The sequence below is a fragment of the Drosophila melanogaster genome, chromosome 3L (genome assembly GCF_000001215.4).
Source record: "Drosophila melanogaster chromosome 3L".
NCBI lineage: Eukaryota > Metazoa > Arthropoda > Insecta > Diptera > Drosophilidae > Drosophila > Drosophila melanogaster.
The window spans coordinates 7,619,396-7,640,613 of record NT_037436.4 but is presented as its reverse complement, the minus strand read 5'-3'; the positions used below and the strand labels follow the sequence as shown (position 1 = coordinate 7,640,613).

The following is a 21,218-nucleotide window of genomic DNA, read 5'->3' as shown; positions in this document are numbered from 1 at the left end:
ATTTACGTACAAATTATAATTTCTTTCAAAATGCAATAATTTTTGGAAGTTTAGAGCATGTGGTTGCCAGACTTTTTAGAAATTAGGATTCTATATTTGGTATTATTTTTGAATGGTGGATTTTTTTGAAAAGCTTAGACGCGGTCACACATTTATTTACATCGAACATATGATGGGCACGCCGGAATTAAAAATCATATTAGAATTCAGGTATATAAAGCCTTGTTCGAATTATTATTTCCAATAAATGAGACAATTTGTAATTTAATTTCGTAGTGCAGGGGCGGAGTTACTATTTGGTAACATAAAACGCCGTGAATTGAACTTGGACGGTAAACAAAAATGTATGTTCTAAAAGATGTTTTAAACTTGAGTGAAATCGGTTATGAATTATATATATTTTAAAGGGACTATTGCTAATCTGCTTAAGTGGATGCATGCGAATATTTTAACGGAGCGTCCGGAACTTTTTCTTCAAGGAGATACTGTGTAAGTTTGGCTTAAACTATAAGGGATACATAGTCTATACTTTCTATTGTATGTTTTCAGGCGACCTGGAATTTTAGTACTCATAAATGATACAGACTGGGAATTGCTGGTAAGTAAGAGTACAGAATATGGAATTCTAAAAACTATAATTAACTCAACTTCTAGGGTGAACTGGACTACGAGCTGCAGCCCAACGACAATGTGTTGTTTATATCAACTTTACACGGTGGTTAAAAAACGTTCTGGAATCTAAATTATAGGAGAAAAGTTTATTTTTATACTACAACCCATTAAATTGTATTCAAAAAACAAACAAAAACAGTTTTTGACTGAATCAGAATTACGTCCCTTTACCAGAGGCAAAGGCCCACACGATGGTTCGGGTAGTAAAGTTTTCATCATATCATCTAGAGATTGTAAGCTAGCAGGTTTTCGCTATTTATAAAAGCACAGCATTGAACAAGCACTTGGGAATTGTAGGGAAGTTAAAAATAGAACAATCCAGATGCGGTTTGGCGGGTAATTCGAAGTAAGGACAACACGTTAGTTTTACATTGAAGCAACATTTATTGAATTTAAATTTTCGCTTAAAATTATTTATCGAGTTATTATGAAGTATAGATATATTTTTTTAATGTTCGTTTACGATTATTTTAACTATAGGCACTTAGGTTACATATCAACTAACTGTACGTAATGAAGTTCGATTCAGATATGTTGGGCATCGGCCACGCCCCTTTTTCGGGTGCTGCTCATGGCTCCCATCGATTTCTGTGTGTGTGTGGTGCGGATCGTTCGATTGTGTGGACTAAGAACTAGATATGTATGAAACTTGCTTCGACATTGACACGCTGAATTCAATAATTTCGACTGATTTTTCCGATAAACAAGGCAAAACGAAAAGCAGCGACTATGACAAATTAACGAAAACTAAAAATGTAATAAATAATAAATAACAAAAATAATGAAATAAAATTAGCGATCGAACGTAATACGATGATACTACATGGGATCCGATGAAACCGTTCTGCTAAAGCTATTAATGGGGATTTATACTATATCTAGATGCGATGCTCCAGGAGCTCCTCTATTTGCCGCTTTCCGGACTGGCGGACTCCGCTGCGTGGGCGTAGGATCGATATCGCCGCAGGATTACCGTGGATGCACTCGTCGTTGAAGCTCCGGATGCTCCAGTCGTTGATGTGGACCAACTGCTTCGGCTGCTCTCCGCCGCCGATTGTTCCTGATCCGGGGTAACGCACATGTCCGAGACAATGCCGCTCTCTGAATGGGGGGATATTTACACATATTGGATATTATATTTCGGATTCGAACAGGTGGCGCCAAAGCGCCAACAACATATAACATGGATCTAAAAACATGCAGCACACGGACAGGCACGGATTACGGGTTAGGTTTTGGTGTTTGTGTTGGTGTTGGTGGGGGATTATATACAGTAATACTGGGGTGTTCTTCGAGATTATGTACAGGGATCAACTACTAGCTACGGGATGCATCTGGGGGCCTAGAAGAAGTAGCACAGTTCAAGCTCTATACCCATGGACAGTTGGCTGACAATGGTCGTCGATCGTTTGTGGTTTCGTTTGCTGCTCCTGAATGCGTTTCCGTTGCCATTTCCGTTTCCGGAAGTGTTGCCTCCGTCGGCGGCCGTATCCGCCCCCTTGATTCCACCTCCACTCGGGGATTTGGCCAACTTCAGGGCCTGAGTTTCGTTGATCAGCTCCAAAGTGGCACTGCAGTTGGTGGAACTTGCGCTGTGTGCTCCAGGCAGCTTGCCAAAGTGCAGGCTGTGCCTGCCACCGCCATCATTGTGACCCGAGGAGGAGCCACCGCTGATGGAGGAGCCACTGGTAGTGCTGGTGCCGCTGGACAAGGAGCTCTCTGATATCAGTGAATTGGGACGCCGCATGCTGCCCTTTCCAGGCTCAGAGTGTCGCAGTTTGGGAGCTACGCAAAGATCATCGAGGAAGAGATTGTAATGAAATTTTCACCATAAGTTATAAATGTTTTAGCTTAAGAGGGACTTACTCTTGTTTAGCTGTGCCAAGGGAATCGAGCGATCGCTGATCTGGTTGTTGCTGGGTCGAATATCTAGACAGGGCTTGCTGCCAATGCCCATTGAGGACATCTCCGCCAGGCGAACTTCTACAAAGTGATAGGTATTAGTTTATATATCTGAAAGATATTGTAAGTCAAACGCACCTCGGTTTCGTTTCGCCTGCTTCCAGAGCAGTTTGGAGATCTCCTCGGTCCAGGCGTTCTTAATGTCCTCCGACATGCACTGTAGCATCCACGTATCATCGGGCTTTCGTTTCCGGAACCAAATCTCGAACTTGGTAGCCGAATCACCTGTGTGCGCTGTGAGGCCGATATCTGAAGTTTTAATGCTGTTCTTGTAGATGTAGATATCCAGATTCTGTTAAGAAAATATGAAAATATTTAAGAGCAGTTCTGATTATTTTGAAAACATTTTATGAAGTACCTTAAGCCTTTCATATGTTGCCTTTTAATGCGTGAGAGTTAAACATAAAAGGTGTTTATATTCGTTTCTTAACTTATTAAGACTACTTATTGACTTATAATAAGTTCTTCAAACTTTTGCTATATATTTTTAAATGCTTACCTTATGATCGGGAAAGCGACGAGCTTTGCTGAAGAGCACCAGTTCTTCGAAGAGAAACACCTGTCGCAGAGTTTTCTTGCCACCGCGTCCTTGCCAAACGAGGAATTCATTTTGGCGCAGTAGTCGTCCCTGCTCCTTGACATTCACATCGCAATCGCGCAAGGAGTCCATGGCCAGCAGATCATTTCCATGGCGTAGCTGAAACTTGACCATTTCTTCTGCTCGCTGCAGCTCTTCTACATCCGCTGCGATTTCCTGTAGAGCTGCTCCTTCCACACCTTTGCAGGCTTTGACCAACTGCTGCAGGAGCAATGCATATTTTCCCATTCTCTGCACGGGTTTCAGGAGGTAAGAGGCTAGATCTAGCTTATCCTGAAGCTGCATTTGCTTGGGCTTGAAAAATGAGCTACCATATTCGCTTAGTAAAGTATCGCTTTTGGGTTTATTCTTGTTGTAAAGCGCATATAGGTAGAATTTGGACTCCATCTCCAGAAAGGCAGCTCCCACTTTTAATGGATTCCTCTCGTAGCGTTCCAGTTCGCCCAGGAAGTGCGAGTTATGGAATTCGAAGATCTTCTCGATATTACCGAAGATCACATTTCTCTGGCCCCTCAGTGGCTGAGGGATATCCTCGCGAAGCAGTTCATCTATATAGTTCTCGATCACGTAGTACAGGGAGCGGACATAGTCGCGTTCGGTACCAATCATCTCACGCATGATCAATAGAAGCGTTCTAAGGGGTTTAACATATTATTGAAGGGTCTTAATAAGTGTGGCTGATAGAACTCACTTTTGTATCTTGGGATCCAGGCAGCTGAGCTCCTCCAGCTTGGGCAGCTCTAGACTGGAGCCATGGCACTGCAGATGGGCATTCGCCTCCATGGGCGAGTGCATGATGTCCATGTATCTCTTAGAGGGTCGATCGAAGCACTCGTCCTCGAGCAGCTCATCGTGACTGAAATGGATTAGTTTTATTTATTATCCCATAAAGTAAAGTATTGTTTCCCAAGTACTCACCTCTTTTCGTTAAGGCTTTGGCAGGAGCAAATCCTGGCCAGCTTGGGATTACGTTCGCAATTGTCGCAAACGCCCAAACCAGAATCGGCGATCTTGGACTGTTGTTCCTCTCCATCACCACCGTCGCAATCGTGATCCTGCTCCTCTTCCTCCTCTTCCATTTGATCCATGTCCTCCAGGTTGCGACTTTCCCGCCAGCAACTGCAATTGCTGCTCGATGGACCTCCCTCAAAGGAACTCCTACTGGCCGAGCTGCAGCGATAGCTAACCCGTTTTCCAGCAGCTGCAGCCGGTGTGCTACTGGCCACTGGCAACGTATGGGTCTTCCGCATCACCGGCCAGTGCTTCTCCAGCAGCGAGGTGGCGCCCAGTTGCTCAGCCAAACGCTGCAGTTCCTCCCTGGCGGCGTTTTCCCGCTGATGCTGGGTGAGCAAGTGCAGCAGACGCCCGGCAGCATCATAGCGTTCGTGGGCCAGCTCCAGTTTCTGGGCGAATTGATCCAGGGCGGACTTTAGATTATTGGCGCTTTCACTTAGGACAGAAACTTTAAGGGCAGCAGCATGCAAGTCGCGTCCTTTGGCCAAGTGTTTCTATGGGATTAGAAATGAAAACAAAGATTAAAGAAGAGTCTTAGATTTCTAATCATGCACCACTTACCATGGCTATGAAGTAGTACTTTTCAAACTCCTGTTCCTGAGTCCTCAACTGCGACTCGTTGTCCCAGTGCAGCTGAGAAAACTTTTGCAAATTCTCTGCTCCATCGCTGCCCATCCATGAGGTGACCTTAAAAAATAGGACATCAAAGCAAGAAAATCAGTGGGAAACCTTCAACTCGCTGTAAACAAGCCCACGCGCCAGGCCAAGGTTCCCCATTGCCATGTTCCACTTCATCATAATCACAATCATGATCGTCATCGACGTCTCCTCCCCAATTTCCAATTCCCCATTCACAGCGCTGAAAAGTGAAACTCATAGAAATGATCGTCGCTCTAATTAGCCTCCACTTTACAAATTAAAATCCAATCGAACACAAATCAAATAAAACGACTCAACTATGGGTATTTTGGAGGTAGCTAAGCCTCCCAAAGGCATTGCCAACCAGCCACACAGGTAGACAAGCCGTCCAAACAAAAACAACAGCCACGGGCAATCAACGATCTCACATTGATAATTTTGTGGCTCTAACCAATTTTTAATCACCTGCTGCGTCCAATTGAATTGATACAATCGCTGCTGCTGATGATGATGATGTAGCTGCTACGGAACCGAGCTAACCAGCTTCCATACCCATCCCATCCCATCCCAGAAAGCGCCCATCCGACGACGTCCGACTTCGATTCCAAAATCCCAAATCCCAGGTCGCGACGCGTGCACCAGCGCATTCACTTTCCGTTTTTGGATTCTGCCCAAACTCTAGTTCTGCACTGAGAAAAAAACATAGTCATTCCTGTAATCTTAATAACGCAACTATTTCTAAATATCTTCAAAATATTGATTATACTTGGGAAATTGTAGTGTACGGTCATTGATAAGATGGATGCTGAACTCAATTTTATCATATTTTCAGAATCGATTTATTTACACAAAGTGCAATATGATCGCCTGTTTTTTTCCAAGTGCCATCTCTCTAGCCTAGAGATCCACTATCTCGAGCCACTTTTGGGCCATGTCCACGTCTGCAATCCACCCAATGAATGAAAATAAAGTCCCAAGGGGCTGTGGAGTGGGAGTCGGACTTATTGGGGGGATCTGGAGCAGGGGCTCGAAACAGCTGCTCCAGTTTCACAGTCGCAGCACAATCGGCTGTCAGAGGCGCTGACTCTTCATGCTCATCAGATATGGCAGGCACGGCTTTTAACGTATATATACATACATACATATAGATCTAAGCCTTGTACAGGGTGAGGCAATCGGCTTGATTTCTTAATTGACTTCGTTCTTTAATTAATCTAATTTCGGAACTGAGTGCTTTTGGCCATTCGAGTTAGCATGGCAGATTGATAATTGCACTCATTGGTCCACACACTATCAGTTTTTCAAGTTTCTCAAGAGGTGCTTTGAAAAATTAACTGGAAATACCGGACACTTACGGAGAAAAGTATTCAAACTTATTCATAGCATTCATTCGCATAATATGCAAAGAAATTAAGGATAGACTCACATTTGGGCGGAAACAATCGAAAACGCTTAGTTGAATCACAGGTTTCTATTTTGCTAAGCTTGAGCTTTAGAGGAAACAAAAGATTTCGGAAAATGCCCCATTGAAATATTTAATTGCCACACTAGTGTGTTTATGACCAGTGAACACAGAGACGAAAAATAATTAAGCCGGACATTGAAATCGAACCTTGAATTATTCCATTTTGTGGCTCAACTATTTCCAATCAAATAGAACAGAACACACAAATCGATGATGTCATTAAGTACAAGTATGTCAAAACAACTGGATTGGGTCACAAAAACTTTGAATGGTTTTGAGTGCACTTTATCTGTATAATGAATAACATTTAGTCTGAAGAACTGCAGACACCCTGTATTTCGAAGATGGAGAGCCGGCTTGCTGAAAATTGTTTACATTGAAACCGATCGATAGACGGGGGAAGGCAGTTTGGCCTTTTTGGCTCCATAAAGCCGATCGGCAGATTGTTTCTCAACGATTGCCCCGCCGCCCAGGCTGGCCATAAATTAATTAATTGATTTAGTAAAACTCGGCCCCAAGTCGATTTTCACTGCTAACCGATGCCGATAAGAGGACATGTGGGCTGATCAACTGAACTGTGAACTATTAATAGAGCCGATTCGATTGCTATATTACTGTACCCGAATGAAGCCAGTTGCTCTGCTGACTCACATAGTTGGCTATTTCGGCTGCCAATTTACCGGCACCGGGCTCTTCTGTTTTTGGCCCGGGTGTCATGACGCGATCGCGTTAAGCAGCAGTTGTAATGGTAACCAAGTCCGCCAAACGCGTCAAAAACAGCAGCAACATGCCACAGGCAGCTCAGAATCGCGACTAGATGTGGAAAAGCCGAGGCAGTTGCTCCGCGTCATCCGTGCCCACGATCTTATACGTACATACGTATATGTGTACACAAGTAATCAGCACATAATGAGGCATTTTCAATTTCATTTCGGTTTTCCGTCCTCATCGTTGGCAGGCGGCACTCAATGAAATTCAATAAAATCAAAACAATTAGCAAACGTAAACAGAAAAGAGCCAAAGAACAAAGTAATACAAAAAAAAAAAAATGGCAAAATGGGTTAGACTGGGAGCTCTGGCACCCGGCACCCACGACAAACGGATGACGATGTCGCCAGCAATGGCGGAGTGGAGTCTTGCATTCGTTTACACTGAAAGAATAAGGATCCGAGTGTTCTGGAATAGATTTGTAGATCTTCTGCTTCTATTCTAAGCCAATCTTAAGTTTTTAAGTTTTACTCAAAATCCTATATCGATGTATTCTAAGATTTTCTATCTGTATCTTCTTTTAACTCAACCATTTCGATTGCCTCATTTATGTACATATAAACGCTTTGAGTAGTTTTTCTTGGAGTGCACTTAAGTAAATAGGCAAATGTCACCCGTCCGCCAGCGACTTTGTCTTCGGTGGCTGAAGTTGCTTCTGCGGCGATAAGAGCGCGTCCATCTTTGGCGGATGTGGAGCTCTTTGGTGATAAGCGACTGCTGCATGCGAGTTGACTGCACTCTGTTCTGGACGGGATGATCTTAGGAGCTGTTCCCGCTGCCGCCTGGCATAAAACGCAAATTTAACGTGACAGTTCAACAAGTCGATCGCATGCGCCATAAAACACATGCAACACCTACAACAACAACAACAGCAGCAGCAGGGGCGGCAGCAACAACAACGGCGGCTAGTTGTGAGCATGCGTGGCTCCCAGTGGTGGCCACTGCCTCCTCCCTCCTCCAGCATCCATGATTTCTGCTCCTTGCTGCCGCTGCTGTCGTGTAATTTACACAAATGTCGCGCACTTATCTCGTGGCCATAAACATTTTTTAAGCCACAATATCGAATTTATTTTGACACTTAACAAAGTTGTCGCCAATGCTGCAGTTGTTCTTGTAGTTGTTGTGGCAGCCTATCATAGACAACCGAAAAAAAAACAACAACAACAACTATTGGCAATTGGCTTACCCTTCGAAAGAGTAAATCGATTTTGTCTGGTGATTTGGGGTACTTCATGGATCTTAAGCTTTTATCGTAGCCAACACATGTAGTCAATTTAGTTTGAAGTTTATATTCGGAACTTATGGTTTCCTGTTTCTAAACGTTTCTAAAAAGATAATTTAAGTATTCTGTTTGGCGGCTAACACATTAGTTACAGTTTTATTCTGTAAATGACATAATCCTGAAAATGCTCACCAAAGTGACCCTGACTCATCGTAAAACTTATTTTTGTAAAGTCTGAAGATTTTATATATACAAACATAATCATATAAACAATTAATGCTTATTTAACACTAACAGTGGCTATTGTTTGCATTTTAAAGAACATTTGGGATTCGTTTTGATTCGAATTACAAGTATTCTTGTGGAGTGGTGTTTTTTCGACTGGGATTCAGCGGGATTCTGCTTCTATTTCTGGTATTGGGTAATTTATTTGAAGTACCTCTTAAATGATATGCTTTTGCCATTTGGCTGTCTCATTTCTTGTTGGCTAATTTGTTCGCTATGTTCGCCTGTTGTTGATGGTGATGTGGTGATGTGTCGCCTGGGTTTCTCAAGCATATCGCAGCCGGCTTATCTCAGGCCTTTAAGTATTTCTGCTCTTGTCGGGCTGTTTCGCATTTGAATTTATGGCAGCATGCTAGAAATTATAGCACCGATAACTGGCTAGGAGATCAGAGGAATGGCAATCGGAATGCGAGTGCGCCAAGTGAGACATTAAACATGAAAGCCGGCCGTTAATGGAGAGGGAAAAACCAATTGGAACTTCAACTTTTCTTGTCACCTAGCTGGGCACTGAGAGAAATATTGAATCGAACCTATACATACTTTAAATTGAAAACTCCTAAGTAGATTTATATTTTGCCTTAAGGAAGCTGCTGTTTTAGAATGTTCAGATATCACAAGTCAAAGTTTCGACTTCATTTAGTCTTAGCTTCTTTCTGTGCATCATTTACCAACTGTCAAATGTTATTTATTCGGTTTCTTATTGCCCTGCTAACCAGGTTGGTAATCCCTTTGGGCCCACATACCCACATTCGGCATCCCACTGGGCCAGTAAGGGGTTTATGGTCGTAAAGTATGGTAAACTCTTGGCACGCTTGGCTGCATACATTCCCGAAAGTAATAAAGCAATTTCGTTTGGCTATTTTTACGGCAAAAGGCGATTACAATTTTACTTATTTTTCACTTTCCAAACCAGCCAACTCAGCCAACTTAGCCAACCCAGCGGCAATCTGACGTCGAAATCCCATGGCCCAGGTCTCCAGATAGTGCGACACGCACAAAGTCATAAATACTGGCCACAAAAGGCCAAGACGTTAATGTGGTGACAATATTGCATGCAACCGAATGGTGCACCTTGGTGTTGCTGCTGTTGGAAAAGCAGCTTTACCGCCTGCTTTGGCACAGCAAGTGCAGTGCGTCGTACATGTGTACGTGTGTGTACATATGTATGTTCATATCTTGGAAAATGAGGGGCGGGTCTGGGGCTAGGGGCGTGGTAGCTTATCGTCGATCAGGCGACGGCGACACTGTTCAACTTCAAGTCCAACTCCCAACTCCATTTCAATTGCATTGGGGAGCGGACGTGACGACGCTCAAAAAATGATGACAGCTGCTGATGAAGTTGACGATTTCTAAAAATGCGTGTAAAATTAGTGTTAAAAAACATGTCAAACCCAATGTGACAGTTACGTTTTGACATGACAACAATTACACTTTGTCTGCCCGCCAAAAGCAGTATATGTATGTATGCATACATATACTTATGTCTGGCAGGTTTTGAGACCCAGAGTCCAAGAGCAGGACCCCAAACCCATGTTAATTCAATAACCTGGACATTCTGGCCAAAGCGACGATGGCCATCGGCGATGGCTGGCTTGCTAAGCGTATGATTAACGTCCGTTTTGATGACACAGTCAACATGGAATCATGCAGCCAAGAAGGAGGTACAGCTATATACATATATGTACACACATAGAAATATGTGCAGGAGCAGGAGGATCTCATCTGCATTGTTTGTTTGCGTGGAACATTTGCATGCAACAATCTCAACCGGTTGGAATTGGCGGCACTTGCGGCAAGCATGTGTTCATTTCGTACGAGCCACTCGTATCTTGGTAGCTTTCGCAGTAGAGATGACAGCGGACACGGGTGCAACACAACATCACGCACGAGGAGGTTGCAACATCAAAGATATACCCATTAAGTGGTACGGATGCATCTTCTATATAAGCATTGGCATAATTCCTATAAAATATATCTACATTTAAAATTCTAATGCGTAGCTTTAATGTATATCTTCTCGGCAAGCCTTAATTCAAATGACTGTTTGATCTCAACTTTAAATCCTTTTAAGCTTCTTGTTTGTCTAGTTTTTTCTTTATTTTTTTCTTTTGCCTTTGGTCCACTTAAGATTTGTCAATCTGGCAAAGTGCCTATAAGCTTATTTTTCAATTCTCGGTTTCTGGTTAGCATTTATCCAAATGTCAACGGCTAATCGACAGTTGGCTAAGCAATTGAAAGACAGATAAGTGCGTCAAGTGGAAAATGTATAAAACCCGAAATCAAAAACTAATTTTCCGCCGACTAATTGCAATTAAGGGTAATCTTATTTTCCTGTATGCCACAACTAGTTTTCCACACGTCGGGGAAAATTAATGATATATTTATGTAATGGGGTCTTAAAAGCAACAGACTACATACGGATATTTATGTGAAAATGTGGAGACATTCGGAATAACTTGGGTTAATTATGAAAAGAACTATGTTCCATCTCTATTTGGTGGAAAAACTTATTATGCCCGCGAGGGCTAATACATGCGGTTATTATTAATGCCACTGTGGATGGGGTCCCGTGGTTCGAGGTTGCTTGGCTATCAAGGGGAGTCGCCTCGGCATGTCGACAGTAAATAAGCCTTCATTTTTCATGGCTCTCGCCTGACCGAATTCTATGCAGCCAGTTCTTGGCCAAAAGCAGCTGGCAGTGCGGTTATGCAAGCTGGAAGAAACAGCGCAAAAAAAAAAAAAACCAGGAGAAAGGAGCTGGGGTCTACTACCCACCGCATTCCTGGCCCAAAAGACAGCCGGTCAAGTGTCAGGGGCCATAAATAAGCCGCGGCTTCCGTGACACAAATGTTCGGATCTTCGGATGTTGTGTGCCTCCGCAGAAGCTACAGACAAATCCGAATCCGAATTGCTTCTTATGGCCATCGCAATTCAAGGCGCGAAACAATTAAACATAGTTTTCATTGCACAAAGAAGCCGACATTGCGCAAATTAATTTGTGCAAAAAATAAAACACGAAATCAAATAAAGAAAAAGAGCAATCGTCTCAAAGAAAGCGCGCTAAGCAAATCCAATTTCACCGTCAGCAATGTTTATTTATCTGTCGCCACAGCTGCATTTACCCCTTTCTCCGGCCAGCGAAGCAAACACCCAACACGGCCATATTTGTGGAGCAATCCACCTTCATCTACGGAGGGGACCCCGAGCTCTAAGCTCTAAGCTCCAACCTCCCAGCTCCCAGCTCCCAGCTTCCAGCTCGCAGCTAATGCAGCCGATCAACAATTTAGATACAATATCGCATATCGCATCATAATGTCGTCGTCGTCATCCTCCTTGGCCAGCAAAATGGAGATACCGCAGCAGCAGCAACAGCAACTGCAACTATTGCAACTGCAGCAGCAACAACTGTTGCAACTGCAGCAGCAGCAGACACATCAAGCACGGCGGCATCTTTTTTCGCACCTTGTTTGAATGCTCGCGCCTAATGGACGACAGCAACATTAGTTTGCCGGCCGGCTGGAGACGCTTTTTGTGGTCCAGTTTTGTGTGTTCGATCGTCTTGTTTTGGCATCGCAGATTATATATATTTAATTAAAAAGAAACAAGATGAATGTGAGATCAATTGACACGGACAGCGAGTGAATACACTATCCATAGATCTCAAAGATATTTTCTACCGATACAGTGGATCTGATTAGAAGTATGCAAATAATTGCAAAGGGCTGGGAGTGTTGATATCTCAAGTTTCCCACGCATGAAAGTAGCTTTGAACCAATCTAATTAAGATTGGTGAAACATTAAAAAGATCCAAAACCTACAGACTTCGAAAGCCATATAATTCCAATAAATGCTGGTTCTTTAATACATTTGGTCTGCATCCATTAACAATCTGAAGTTAGAGTATTTCAAAACTAAAAGAGGCAAAACAAAAGCTAACAACGATATGCTCAAAATTGGTAGCTGTCAACGCCTTTTTAATTGAAAGCGTGTTGGTGTTAAATACTCGTAAGTATCTCTTAGTATGATTTTTGCGCCGATCGCGATATGACAAGCGGGACAAGCTCTGGTGAACGGACATACGGACGGACAGACTGACACTTGAGCGGACATAAAGACAGCTGAATGGACGGGTGCTGCTTATCGGTGAACTACTTTTGGAATGGAAATGAATGAATTCAAATCGAATGAGATGAAATGAAATGATCGAAGTCAACGAATCGAATCGAATGCGAGTGCGAATCAATGGGCGCCCCGAACCGTCGACAAATCGATTGAAAAATCGCACACAAAAAAAAACAAACATCAAATAAAAGACAGGGAGTGCAAAACAAAGATTGCGCTTAATTTCTTTAACCTTGCTTTCACTTTTCTCATTAACTTTTCGTTGGCAATTAAAATTCAATTTTTGCTCAAAAATCAACTCAGATAAATGGCCGCACATTTCTCAAAACGAAGCGGAGTGCGCGGGAGCGTGTGAAAAAGGCCAAGAAAACCAGGCAAGACGCCACATACGAGTACGTTAACAAGGCTCGGTAAATTTTTAAATGCCAATTTCCGCAAATTATTAAATGAAATTGAGGATTCCGCACAGCTATCTATACATCTTTGGTTATGGGGAATTCAATCGGCTGTGGTGCCATATACGGTGTGTTGTGCAGAGCAAAAATAAATTATTGAAAGATTATCTATGGACTTTTAATAAGATTATAAAAAAAAATTGGTTTTAAAATTTAAGAAATTGAATAATATGTTAGAGTATTGATGGCATTGTAAATCTTGTGTTTTAGTCGAACAACATTTTGTAATATATTTGATTATAAATATTATTTTAAAATGTACAATCAATATAATATACATTTACTGTTAAGCTCAAAGTTATATATTTTCCACTGTGCATTAGCTGCGTGTTTTTGCAATTTGACATACTTTTGTTAACCAGCAACTGCAACTGCAACTGCAGCAGTGGCAAAGGCAAAGGCAGCATCTTGGGGCAGCATCTTGGGACAGCATCAACAATCATAGTAATATTGGCAAAACTTAATAGTGGCGCGAAAGTATGACGAATATGTAAACTGCAGCTAATCCCGCAACAAATGAATGCGATAAATCAACGGAATTGCATTAGCCGGGCCAAAAGGACTCGTCCGAAAACGGGCGTAGCTCGAACTGTCACAGTTGCTGATTAAGCGAGATTCCCAGCGTAAGATACTGAGACGAGTTTTGTGGGTGCGTGCGACTGCAATTATGCGCATGGCGCGCACGGTAGCCCAGGGCATGCGATGTGCAACACTGTGTGCAGCAGATCCCTTTCCCCCAATTGGCCAAAAACTCATTAGCCAGTCAATTAAAAGGCCAGGAAGTGGCAGATGCACGGTGTGGCGTCTTTTGCCTGCTATCCAGCCACCTGGATGCCTCCGCTTATCTAACGACTCCATTTGGCCGCTGACTGGCAGCATCATCTCTCAATCCCAATCTGCCAAGCGATCCTGAAACTAATGCCAAAGCGACTGGAGCAGTGGACACTAAGCGGATGTGCGTAATAAATTAATAAAGCCCGCATTAAACGCAATGCATATTCAATTAACAATGTCAGTGCGCCGCCAGTGTATCTTGCAGATACATTCGGCATTTGCGTTTCGCCATTCAGCGATTGCAGTCACATTCGCCGCATTTGGCTGCGCCTGCCGCATTTCCTGTCAGCAAATGGCAAATCCCAGGCCATAGCTCATTAAAGCTTCGCGCTACAAAGTTGCCGAGAGAAACCCATTTTATGGATATTGTAAATCGTTCGGCGAACCTAGGGTTTTAAAGCTGCCAAAAGGAATACAGCAATTAGCCTAGAACTTTCTTAGCTGGAAAGCTAATAGTTGCATTACTTTAAGAATAATATTTGAAGATATTAATGGGTATAACCCATATTTTCCATGCAGCACACAAGAGCTAGCAGTTTACCCATTTACCCACTTATATGCTCATTCATTAGTGGACTTACCTCACTGATCTCATCCTCGAGGGCCCGTTGCCGGGTCAGTTGCCTCAATCGCTCCCTGCGCTGCTCAGTCAGCTGTTCCAGGCGTTGGGCCGCCCGATCCACCTCGTTGAAGAGGAGCGTCACCTTGCGCAGCTTGCAGGCGGCATCTACGTTCAGGAATGCCCCCGAAGAGGAAGATGAGGATGATTGCGGCTGTGACGTCATGCGCGGCGAGCCGGGAGCAGAGGTGATGGCCCTGGCCAAATCCTGCAGCCTGGCCAACTGGCCAGCACCCATCTTGCGCAGACTGTGTAGCTGCGAATCCATCAGCGCACGACTGAGGGCGCGATGCTGGCCATAAAGTTGGCGGCGCGTGGGCAAACCCTGAAGATCGGCGGCGCGTATTTCGCTGAGGGCGCTCACCAAACGACCGCCGGCCGTCGAGCATTGGCGTTGGAAGGCCTCCAGTTGGGCGAAAAACTCCCGCCACTTGGTGGCATCGTGATGACGCTGGCTAATCCCGGGCAGCGTGGACAGCGCGGGAACGGAGGGCAGCAATCCAGCGGGCAGCTGCGATGGCGCAACACTTGTCGTGACTTGGTCCACGCTAATGAATTTAACCAAATCCACTGGCGACGGCGACGAAGGCTCCTGTTTGTTTGTTTGTTTTGGGGTCAGAGTCAGAGCAGAGAAAAACAGCGTATTCGTTGTCATTAGTGGACAAGTTCTGTTTTTTTTTTTTTTTTGTTTTTGCCCAGTCGGTCATGTCGGGGCGGGTTAATTGGCTGGGGATCAGAGTCTCAAAAGAGCACGGGCTGGGGCGTTAGCCCGTTGCCTGGCCTTTCGATCTCACCCCCTGACAAAAGCACAGAGAAAAATCTATTATATTAAGATGCATTCATTAAACGTAGAACCATTTTGAACAATGACTTTGAAGTAAGTTTTCACATAGTTTTTAAACAGTTGTGGGCCCTAAGATAACTAAATTTTTACTTTGTATGCTGTTAAAGGTACTTAAATCATTTTTCTCTGTGATCCTTTTGTGCAATCCGAAAGGTCAGGCGGTATAAACTTTAAACTCACCGGGTGATCACTGTTATTGTTCTGCTGCTGCTGCTGCTGCAGCTTCTGTTGCTGCTGCCCATTGCACAATTGCAGCAAACTCGAATCGGGACAAACGGCCAAAATTTCACAATTGCCAATTTGCTTGGCCAAGAGTCTGAGACTTTGGCAAATTAAGTCGATTACGCATAAATGTTGAGACTTCTCGATGGCAATTAAAATGGTAAATGTCTGTTGGGCGGGTTGTTGTTTCTGCTGTTGCTGCTGCTGTTGCTGCTGCTGCTGCTGCTCAGTGCTTTTATGGCCATTGATTGTAGCTGTCGTTCCGGGTGTTGCCGGGGTGGTGAAGGGGCAGGAGCTGCAATGGTAAGAACAGTGAAAAACGAGCCATGAATTGTGGTTCAAACCGGCCGAGAAGGTGCACGGTCAAGTCGCATAAATAACATCAAAGTGTTCGTCTGCTGTCGATCAGAGGTGGGCAGATATCAATGAACTAGTTCTACATGATATTGTCCAAGATTCTTAGATACAAAATCTACTTTTTTTTGTTCGTAATTTTATAGCTGCAATATATAGTATATTAAGATGTCTTACAGCAAAACAACTAAGCCTCCAATAAATTAAACTTTTTATGCAAAAAGTTGTTGAGAGCATAACATTTTCAAGAGCTATTAAAACTGTTTTTGTGGGAGTTTTAATTACATTTAAGAACTCTATTCAGCTGCACGTATTGCAAACTTCTTTCAGGCATGAAATTAAAACGGAAATTTTCTTATACTTCCCAAGGTGTCTGTATTTGCGATACCCTCCTTGAAGATGAGCAACCCAACAAAATGCATCTAACTGCACCAGGGCACCTTATTAGAATTGTTAAATTTAATGCGGCCGCAGGCTGTAATTTTTCAATAAATCATTATAATCTCATGGAGCGTTGCCCGCCTGATTCCGCCTGCGAATTAATCGCTCTGTTTCCCGCTGATTCCCAGGCTACCATGTGAACTGGTTCGCATGTGGGCCGCACAGATCCAAGGGTGGGGGAATAAAAAGCGCATAAAGCTTGGGCGGATTGGGTGGTGGTGTCCGTTTGGGTAGCAGAACACACCAACTTGGCTACGCCCAAAACAAGTTCACTTTAATTGGCAATAAGCGGCCTCTGCACTTGGACTCGGCCAGATGAAGCACTTTACCTTTCAGTAGCTCAGCGGGGAGAAGTCACGTAACTATGACAAGTTGGTAGCCACTTTTAATCAGCGTAAATAAAAATTGAAATTGCTGCTAATGGCGGCTGGTGGGCATTGCATTAACAGAAGCCAAGAGCCGTGTCCTTACACTTTAGACAAAGTTTGCACAGCCGCTTCAAAAAAATTCTTTGCCGGCCAAGATAAGCTAACTGTAAACGCATGCCAGGCCAGGCCAGAATCTCGTTTCTCACATGATTCTCAATGGGTCTCTCTCAATTGGCAGTGCAGTCGCAGCCACAAGTCCACCCCCAGGTTGTCTTCCAGATGCAGTTGCTCTCGCCGCTAGATGCAGTTGCAAATTGCACGCAATGCTCACGGGCCAAGATCCGCTGATGGTGGCGTGCCACAGCGGAGTCTTTGGGTCTCAGTCCGCGGCTTAATGATGCCGCACAGTGCGCACAGGCTATAAAGATCGCCTGGCATTTCAATTCCGTAGCAGCCCATACTCACGATCAAATGAGCCGACAGCGATTTTTTTTTTATTATTTCCAGGTCGCTGAAGAAAATACCCTAACCGTAAGTTGAGACAGCTGCCTTGAAATTTTATAAAACCTTTATCGAGTGGCATAATTCTGCTAATAGATGCATCAAAACTTTAAGTTTAGTTGTATCAAAACATGTATTTGAAATCATAATTGTTTCTTTTTTTATGGTATTATGGTCCAATACTTTCGTCTATAAAATTGTTATTTAAATTATAAGGGACACTTAGTACTTCCTCCATATGCCTTTCAACTCATCTTCCATGAACCCATTTTGTGGATCACCCCAAAAGCTGTAACCCCGTTCAATCTTTGCCATGGGCAATTATAATAGTGAACCTCGTCTGGGATGAATCCAAATGCATTTGGGTTTTGCTCTCTCCGTCGATTTTGTAGGGCAAGACGCATTAAAATATGAGCACAATCCTAGGTCGAGCGTGTGTAACCCGAGCTTTTCTTTTTTTTTATACCCGTATTATGCGCGGGCATGCATATTTATACTAAAACTCTGGCGAACTCTGGGTACCTTTCGCAGGCGAAGATTCCGAGAAGTGCAGCCCGCCAAACGGTGTCCATAAAAACAAATTTAATTGCAAGCTGTCACACACACACGATGGAGGGAGTTGTGGATTGGCATCGCGGTCTGCCTTTTTTTCTTGATTTTTTTTTTTTTTTTTTTTTTTTTTTTTGAGTCAAATAGCCAGGGAGTCAGGGAGCTGGAGCTGAAGCTGGAGATGGAGTAGAGGTCAGACCTCTGGCCCAGACAAATGATGTAAGCTATGGATAAGGCAAGTGGCCATGTTGACACTGACGCACTGGTGAAAACTGAACGCAGACCAAAGAGCCAAGAGCCAAGAGCCATGAGGCGAGCGAAGCCAAGTCAGCCAACATCTAATATTTGCCGTCCATCTGGCTGACATTCGGAATTGGACAGGCAGCTAATGAATACCTTACACATGTCGGCAAACAAAACGCAAATAATGTCAATGGTCTGGCAGATCCAACTCGTCATGAGTCAGGTCAAAAAAAAAAAAAAAAACTGGATGGCATGGGATAAGTGTAGTGGAGTTTAGATGCTGATAATGATGATGATGATGGTGAGGCGATGAGGCTACAGCAGATGTGCCAGTTTTCAGCTGCTGCTGCTATTGCTGCCACTGCCAGTGTTTGTCAAAGACTTTTCTACACGATTTGGCCGCGTTTTTACCAATTGGCATTGAAGCAATTAACATCAGCATGCAGCTGGATTTTCAAACTAAGTCTCTCTTGGCTTAAACTAGAACGGGAATCGCACTCAACAACTCTAAGTGGCCGCCAGATACGAGTGTGTTCTCCGCTGTCGATTTAGATTTCACAGATTTCTGATATTTCCAGGAATCGTGTGGCAGTTGGAACCTTTTTTGCGAGGCAACAGCAACAACAACTGCGCAAAACTAAAAGTTCACATCATAAATTTTAAAGTGTCACGAATCTGTCTGGGAGGAAAATGAAAAAAAAAAGAAAAAATCATTCATATGCCTGCAGTTATCGTGCCCTCTCTTTCCATCCCCATCCCCACCCCCACTCTCACCCTCTCACTCTCTCGTCAAAGGGAAGCCGCACACAGTCCCTCGAAAGACGTGCCGCTAGAAGCAGCCCCACAAACATTGGCAGCCAGCCTGAGTGGAATTCTAATTTACACTGAACAGCAGGCGAAAAAGCGCTGTTATTAGGAGTTCATTGGGTTTTCCCAGACCCTTTCCCATGACCTTTGAGATGAACTTGTTAACGGAATGTCGTTAATACACTTTTAACGCGCGGTGTGGATATGAAGAGTTAAAAGCTCTCATCCTTTTAAAAAGTTTTTATATATTGGGTCTTTGAAAAGTGGCAGAATAATAAAACTTATTAAATTCGGTTAATTGTTTCTCTGTTACCACGCCATTATCTTTCGATCAGCCTTATCTTATATCCTTTAAAATCCTCAATCGCTCTTGACCCTATTGTTTGAGCACCAGTTGAGAGTACCGATTTTCCCCGCCTTATTTGTTTACTCCATAAAAATTCCCCCCCCTTCACTCAAAGATCTGGGGCAGATAGCCAACCCTGCTGGACAGTGTTTATCGACTTTTAGCCCAGACTTTTGTTCTATTTTCTAAGGCAACGTTCTTGCCTCACAATGCAAGTGCTGTTCGATGTTGCCGTTGGTTTTTTCTGCTGCTGCTGCATGTTTCCTTTTAGCCAAAGTGGCAAATTGACTGACATGCATTCGGGCCGAAACGAAACTCTTGCGGGAGTGAAGAAAAGGGGAGTGCAGGTGAAGCGAGACTCGAATAGTGGGAACAGAACAGAAAACCACCGACTTAAAGGCTTAAATGCAGCTCCGCTTCATTCCCAGCGCCATTTGGCTGACTAGCTGGCGCATTTGCATATCGGCTCGTAAATATGGATGGGCCGACGGGTCTGCCGGGTCTGTGAGTCTATGAACTTATTGCCAGACAAATTGAAATGCCTGATTCGGCTGCAGATGCTGATTCTGGCCGGGGGATTCGAGACGGGGGTAGCATGGAGTACTCGTACTGGTTCTCTGCGATTGCCTACAGCTGCTCGTTGAGCCCATTCCCATGCGTTACTTTGACACTAAACCGATGAGGCTGATTCTAATTCGGAATCAGATATGGAAATTGAGATATGCACACAGCGAAAAATGCGCAATGTGCGATGATATCATACAATATAAGTCTTAGAATGGTTGAAATGCCAAGTGAATATGGATATTAGCTTCATTGGCATGCCAACTTTTAAGTGCTCGGAGTATATTTGTGCAATTTGTTCCCAGTGTAGATCGTAGGAACCCCCACTCACCTGCGCTCGGGAATTGTGCTGTAGTAGAGGAGCAGCGTGGCCATTTCATAGCAATTGATGCCGGCGGACGCCACACAAGCCGCGTCCACAGTCACAAGTGGGTCGCCTTGGAGGGTGCGTGTGCCTGCAAAGAAACGAAGATATGTATAGTACGAGCGTAGTTAAGAGATGGGCCATAAAAGATCTCCAGATGTGGGAAATCGCACTGGGACGCGGTCTCAATTGGTGCACCCTGGGTGGCCACTTCGCCATCGATAATGTGCGAAAAAGCGTGAGCACATTAATTGAAAAGCGCCAACTTTATGCACTTCCACCAACCGCTTTTCGCCAAACACTAGGAAAATCGCCAGCGGCAAATTGCCTGGCGGGGCGTTACAAAAGCGATTCCAATTTATAAGCAAATTTTCCGTTGATTTCGGCCCAGTGAAAGTCTAGAATTAGTTGAGGATCGGGCTGGCGGAGCGGCGAAAATGGAAAGTTTGTCACCTATGTGCACCGCATGCGGATGGATGCTCACCTGGTAAATAGACGCCACTGGTCAGCAGTTTCTCAGGCAGCTCGGCAATTGAGCTGGACGGCAGTAGCTCTGTCTCGCAGGTCTCTGCAGAGAGAAAAAATATATTAACATATAAATTCATTATAATATAAAAATAAATTCAAAATAAAACACTTAGAAAGAAAACTTTTGCCAACTACATAATAACATTTATAGAGCGGAAAAAAAAATGGATCTTTAATATTAAATATTTAAACACTAACTTGTTTTTAAGTTTGAGTAAAAACTTGGTACACATTTTTCTCCGTGTTAAATTAGTTATCAGAAAAGACTTGCGAAAACTCACACGAAAGTAAAGTGCCTAAAAATATGGGTTAATTGTATTTTAAATGCTCGACGGAACCTTGAAAACTGGTCCAGGATCTGCGCGGTTTGCATAATAATGTCATTTGATTAATTTCCAACTGCCGAACGGCGCACACCAGCACTCAATCTCT

General features: G+C 43.7%; 2 protein-coding genes, 1 long non-coding RNA gene and 1 other non-coding gene across 7 annotated transcripts in view; 2 read left to right on the top strand and 2 right to left on the bottom strand.

Moving 5' to 3' along the window:
* The first annotated feature begins 167 nt into the window (after window positions 1-167).
* Urm1 (Ubiquitin-related modifier 1) lies at window positions 168-803 on the top strand. Its single transcript, NM_206296.3, has 5 exons — window positions 168-210; window positions 277-344; window positions 408-489; window positions 550-598; window positions 655-803. The coding sequence occupies exons 1-5, from the start codon at window positions 173-175 to the stop codon at window positions 721-723; spliced, it is 306 nt and encodes a 101-aa protein (NP_996018.2). The 5' UTR covers window positions 168-172; the 3' UTR covers window positions 724-803.
* A 16-nt stretch (window positions 804-819) lies between these two features.
* Window positions 820-897, bottom strand: snoRNA:Me18S-A1806. Its single transcript, NR_003861.1, has one exon. It is a non-coding gene; the product is annotated as a snoRNA:Me18S-A1806 (small nucleolar RNA).
* A 143-nt stretch (window positions 898-1,040) lies between these two features.
* Window positions 1,041-21,218, bottom strand: part of Pura (Puratrophin-1-like) — a 46,483-nt gene continuing 26,305 nt past the window's right edge. For 3 of the 4 annotated variants that reach the window (NM_206294.3, NM_001274604.1, NM_206295.3), the window contains 12 exons: window positions 20,743-20,826; window positions 20,226-20,349; window positions 15,680-16,016; window positions 14,618-15,247; window positions 4,808-4,933; window positions 4,151-4,740; window positions 3,924-4,088; window positions 3,134-3,866; window positions 2,713-2,926; window positions 2,539-2,655; window positions 2,047-2,457; window positions 1,041-1,773 (listed from right to left, as the gene is read on the bottom strand). In NM_206294.3, coding sequence (NP_996016.2) covers window positions 1,577-1,773; window positions 2,047-2,457; window positions 2,539-2,655; window positions 2,713-2,926; window positions 3,134-3,866; window positions 3,924-4,088; window positions 4,151-4,740; window positions 4,808-4,933; window positions 14,618-15,247; window positions 15,680-16,016; window positions 20,226-20,349; window positions 20,743-20,826 — 3,728 coding nt within the window. In that variant the 3' untranslated portion in view covers window positions 1,041-1,576. Of the gene's footprint in view, window positions 1,774-2,046; window positions 2,458-2,538; window positions 2,656-2,712; window positions 2,927-3,133; window positions 3,867-3,923; window positions 4,089-4,150; window positions 4,741-4,807; window positions 4,934-7,001; window positions 7,166-14,617; window positions 15,248-15,679; window positions 16,017-20,225; window positions 20,350-20,742; window positions 20,827-21,218 lie in introns of those variants that run through there. The other variant, NM_206293.2, reaches the window with a different exon arrangement.
* Window positions 10,106-10,623, top strand: lncRNA:CR45866 (long non-coding RNA:CR45866). Its single transcript, NR_133187.1, has one exon. It is a non-coding gene; the product is annotated as a long non-coding RNA:CR45866 (long non-coding RNA).

Coding starts and splice junctions, on each gene's coding strand:
- Urm1 (NM_206296.3), top strand. CDS start 173: ATGGGCACGCCGGAATTAAAAATCATATTAGAATTCAG. Junction 211..276: donor AAAATCATATTAGAATTCAG/GTATATAAAGCC, acceptor TTAATTTCGTAG/TGCAGGGGCGGAGTTACTAT. Junction 345..407: donor CTTGGACGGTAAACAAAAAT/GTATGTTCTAAA, acceptor TATATTTTAAAG/GGACTATTGCTAATCTGCTT.